The sequence below is a fragment of the Austrofundulus limnaeus genome, unplaced genomic scaffold, assembly GCF_001266775.1.
Source record: "Austrofundulus limnaeus strain Quisiro unplaced genomic scaffold, Austrofundulus_limnaeus-1.0 Scaffold334, whole genome shotgun sequence".
Lineage (NCBI taxonomy): Eukaryota > Metazoa > Chordata > Actinopteri > Cyprinodontiformes > Rivulidae > Austrofundulus > Austrofundulus limnaeus.
Genome location: NW_013952736.1, coordinates 211965 through 216730, shown reverse-complemented (window position 1 = coordinate 216730; position 4766 = coordinate 211965). Strand labels below are relative to the sequence as shown.

The following is a 4766-nucleotide window of genomic DNA, read 5'->3' as shown; positions in this document are numbered from 1 at the left end:
GGATTTCTTCTTTCAGTCCTATCTTAAAAAAAATAAAAATAAATAAACAAATTCATGATTTATTTTATCTAGTGCTAAATATTCTGTTTTTATTTGTATATTAATAAGATTAATTTAGTTTTTAGATAAAATGACAGTTTTAATATCCCAACATTTTTGATGCAAAAACAGCAACAGGCCTAAATAAAACTGTCAGAGGAACACAGAGAAAAAGAGACACACATCTTGCTATCTTTGTGAGGACTTCACACACACACACAGCGCTCACATCATCTCTGCCTCAGTCTGCGCCTGTTTTTTTTACACCAGGCAAAAAATGCATTTAAACCAGCTGATGTTAACTTTAGATCACAGTTTGAAAAGTACACCGAAGAGAACCAGCATCACGACTTTTATACTGCGGGCAGAACAAACGTGACCTGAGCAGCGTCTGTCTGGTTCACATGGTGGACGGCTACGCTCGCTAAAATGTAACAGCGAGAAAAGACCGAGAGGTTTTATTTTATTTTAATCCAGCAGGGAGAACAATGGAGGTGTTTTTTCTATTCCTCCTGTGAGCAGCTCCAGGATTTTTTAAAAGAAAAACAACGCGGACACGCTAATTACAGAGCGCCTTCAAAGTGAAAGTAAAACATGTCGCAGCGCTCCAGTCCGGAAAAGAAACAAACACAGCTGTTCTCTCTCCCCTCATATTCCAACACAGAGGGTAGAAACAGCTAAATTAGACAGTTAAAACACATTTACAGTTCATAACTCACCCTAATTGTTGTTAGCACTCTGTCTCACAACATTAGCAACCGCTCTCTCCCAGGGAGGGGGCGGACACATGCACTGCGACCCAAAGAATGGATCGGCCGAACGGACGGCCGTATCGGCCGATACCGATACAAGGAAAAACGCAAATATCGGCTGAAAATATCGGCCGGCCGATGTATCGGTCGACCCCTAGTCAGAACTGTGATGTCAAAGTGAGTCCCTTTGAAAAAGCTTTGAATGTTTGTTTATGTCCCAGTTTTCTCAGCAGCCTTGTGAAAGTTGCTGGAAAATTTGCCTAATACTGTCATAATTTTTATATACTGTACCTTCACCAGGTTTTAGTGCTGCGGTATACCAAAACACAGTCATACCGCCTAAGCAGAGCTGTGGGGTGCCAACCTCTGTTCGATAGAAAAACTCCTTCCTGCATTTTCTTGTGTCTGGTTTGCCTATGAAAAACACTAAATCCTCATTTTAATAGGGCGGTCTGCACCACCTTTGCACCTGTTTATCTTCTGTGCACGTAGTCTTTTAGCACAAGCTATTTTTTTTTTGAATTGCACGGCAAATTAGTACACCTTGATCAATCAGTCCCTTAGTTTAAAACACTGGCAAGAAAATTTTGGGTGATGTACATTTCTTCAACAAATTTCTAGGTCTTTAAATAGAAAAACATATACTGTTAGGATTTCAAATTCATTTCATTTGCCTGGATGGAAGAACMTTTTTGAATTTTTAGCTCGTCAGAAAGCAGATTTGATGTGTTGTAGATGTCAGAGATTTGTAAACAGTGAAAGCTCACTGCCACGTTATTCAGAAGCTGAACTGTGAGCCGTGCTCCMACAGATTCAGAGAAAAACAATGATTTTAAGTGCACTCTCCAGCTTAAAAGCAGGGCTAAACTGGGTTTAACTTCCTCGTTTTTTATTTCTTTGAAGACTCTCTTGATCTTAAATTTAGTAAGAGAAGTGGTCTGGACAAAGCATTGCACACGCAATGATGTTGATTCTAATGGTTTTTGCTGAATACWACACCTCCCCTCTGTTTCTCTGCAACAGCTCAACCTTTAGAGCCTGAAATCATTAACTTATTCATAGTTCTCAGTTAAACCACGATACAGAGAAAAGCGTTTAAAAGGAGAACAGTCTTTCAGGCCTTAATGACCTCTCCAAGCTCACTATCAGCCCATGAACCTCTCAGTGTATTAAAAAACACTTAACTGCATATTTCCAGCTGGGTCACTTTAAAACCTTCAATTAGACTTATATTCAATGTTAAAACAAGCTGGTATTTATGTACAGTTTGATTTTGTTGCAGTCTACTTGAMATTAGTAGGCTTGTAAAGCAGCAACTCACAGTAAATGTAACCGCTAATTGTCGATGTGTTAAAAACAGCATGAAGCTAAATTCTGTTTTCACCATACTCGAAACATATTAGGTTAAACACCTGTGGGGAGCAGCGTCTGTTATTTGTTCGCTGAGTTTACTCTTTATTTCCTTGTGTTTTATTATCTTTGTGTTTTTCTTGTGTTTTCATTTCCCCAGTGTTTCTCTCCCTCTGTTGCTCTGCTCCTGCCCCGCCCACCTGTTCCTCTGCAGGTGTTTGTCATTTCAGTTGATTAGTGTCACGCTTTTATGTGTTCGGTCCTCCTGCGACTCCAGCAGCAAGTAGGAGAAACGAGAGTTATAAAAAGGAGCAGAAAAGAAGAAAGATTAATAACACAACTGAGATTTTTTTTTTTTACACACAGAACTGCAATACACACTTTTTTACAATATAAATTACACAATACAAGAAAATATGAACACTCTGGACAGAATGAAACAATGGAAAAAAAATCATGAAAATATTAAGGAAAAGTTTAACATGATCGACACACTATGAAGAAACTTATGGAGTGAACAGTTAAAAATAAAGAATAGAAATGAAACCATCTCGGACCACACTCATGGGAGGTGGCGGCAGTGCACACCTTCAGTTTCTTCCCATTAAAACCCACAAGAAGAAGACGACTCCAGCAGCGGAGCATTATTCTTCCATCGTGTCAATCTTCCCTGGGTTTTATTTGTGTTTTCAGATCATGTTCCTTTATTTTTATAATTGGTTCCCTTTACTGTCTTAGTTTAATAAATCCTACTTTTTTTTACCAGAGCCTTCTGAGTCCTGAGTCTTTTTAGGTTTTATGATTYAACAACTAAAATACCTTTTGAATCTAACTTTGTCTGTGAAAATGTTGTTGCATTTTATCTTGAAAGTAAATAAATGATTTTGTTTGTCATTTTGACCCATAAGCAGCAGACGGGTTAAGCTCTGGGTAATGCAGGGTTAGGGTTGAAAACTTGTACTATGGATAATTATTTGTCTTTTACCATTTTTGGTTCAACTTTAGTTAATACTTAAGATTTTAATCAGTCTAGATCAGTTCAGTTGCTGTCCTCTGTCACCAAAGGATGAGCACCCCCTAGTGGACAACTGCAGCGCACTTCCCTTAAACCCCACCCTTCCATGTAAAAAATAAAAAAACAAATTATTTTCTGAATAAAACATAAAAATACTATATTTTTTAGGTTTTGATTCACATAGTGCTTACTTTACTGCTGTGGGTTGAAATATAGTATTTGCTCTTATTTATTCGATGCTTCAAAAGCATGTTATTGACCTTTATACTAATCTGACAAATATCTTCATAACTATAACCCCAGTTCCAGTTGAAGTTGGGACATTCTGTAAAACATAAATTAAAACAGAATATGATTATTTTCAAATCCTTTTCAACCTGTATTCAACTGAATACACAACAAAGACGAGATATTTAAWGTTCAAACTCGTCAGACCATGGGACACTTACCCACTTTGTGTCAGTCCGTCTCAGATGAGCTGGGACCCAGAGAAGCTGGTGGTGTTTCAGAGTGTTGTTGATACACATCACTTCAGTTTCACTGGAGTTGGCATTGAAAAAGTGTTAACTTTATATTGTGTTATGTTTTGTCTTGCTAGCAAATTTGCAAATAGTTTCACGTCTTAGAAAATCGAAACCGATTAAAAAGAAAAACAAATTCCTGTTCAATATCTGTTCTTTTGTGGCTTCTATTAGACTGTTGTTTTTAACATTTTTAATTTTAGTCTGAGTTGTTAWCCAAAGTTTGAATTAAACAAACCAAAGAAAGAAACAAATATCAAGTAAACATTTCAGTCACAGATGTGGGGAAAAAAATTATGCTTAAATGTTCATTATTTAATTCATTTCTTTATTTTATCTCTGCAGGAAACAGGAGCTGCTGAACATCTCCAACGTCCCACTGGGAGAATGTCCCCCCTCACCACCCCGCACTGCACCACCCAGCATGAAGGTACACACAAACACACTCACACACATCCTTGTATTTGCATCAAACTGAGGACTTTGTATTGACTTCCATTCATTTTTGTAACTGTATTTATGTCTAACTCAGACATTTTACCTAAAATTAACCATTACTGGTCTATAGTTAACACTAACCTGAACTTAAYTCACWCCATACCTCTAAACCTAACKARTAAAATTAACCATTACTGGTCTATAGTTAACACTAACCTGAACCAGAACTTAATTCACACCATACCTCTAAACCTAACTAGTAAAGTACAGCAGAACTACAAACAAAGTGAGGACCGGGAAAATTATTAAATTAAATGTCCTCAATTTCCATCAGTGACCTCACTTTGTTGATTAAAAACCTGGCATTGACCTCCATTATTTTCTGCAGCCTAACCCTGACCACCAACCCTAACCCTAACCTAACCTCACAGAAACCTACCTGATCGTAAAACTAACCTAAACTCAATTCCTTCCTCCACACCTTAGTCCTAAACTTATCCCACGAACCACCAGCGGCATTTCCCCCAGACTCAGGTCACCGTAACATTAGGTCATCACAAGTAGTTGTGTATGCAAAAAAACTGTCCCACAATGTAGGGAATACCAGTACACACACACACACACACACACACACACACACACACACACACA

At 37.8% G+C, this 4766-nt stretch overlaps 1 protein-coding gene across 6 annotated transcripts in view; it reads left to right on the top strand.

Annotated features, from left to right (window-relative positions):
* Positions 1-4766, top strand: part of rap1gap2a (RAP1 GTPase activating protein 2a) — a 170005-nt gene that overhangs the window by 131532 nt on the left and 33707 nt on the right. For all 6 annotated transcript variants that reach the window (XM_014022525.1, XM_014022529.1, XM_014022527.1 and 3 more), the window contains one exon: positions 4023-4107. In XM_014022525.1, coding sequence (XP_013877979.1) covers positions 4023-4107 — 85 coding nt within the window. The remainder of the gene's footprint in view (positions 1-4022; positions 4108-4766) is intronic.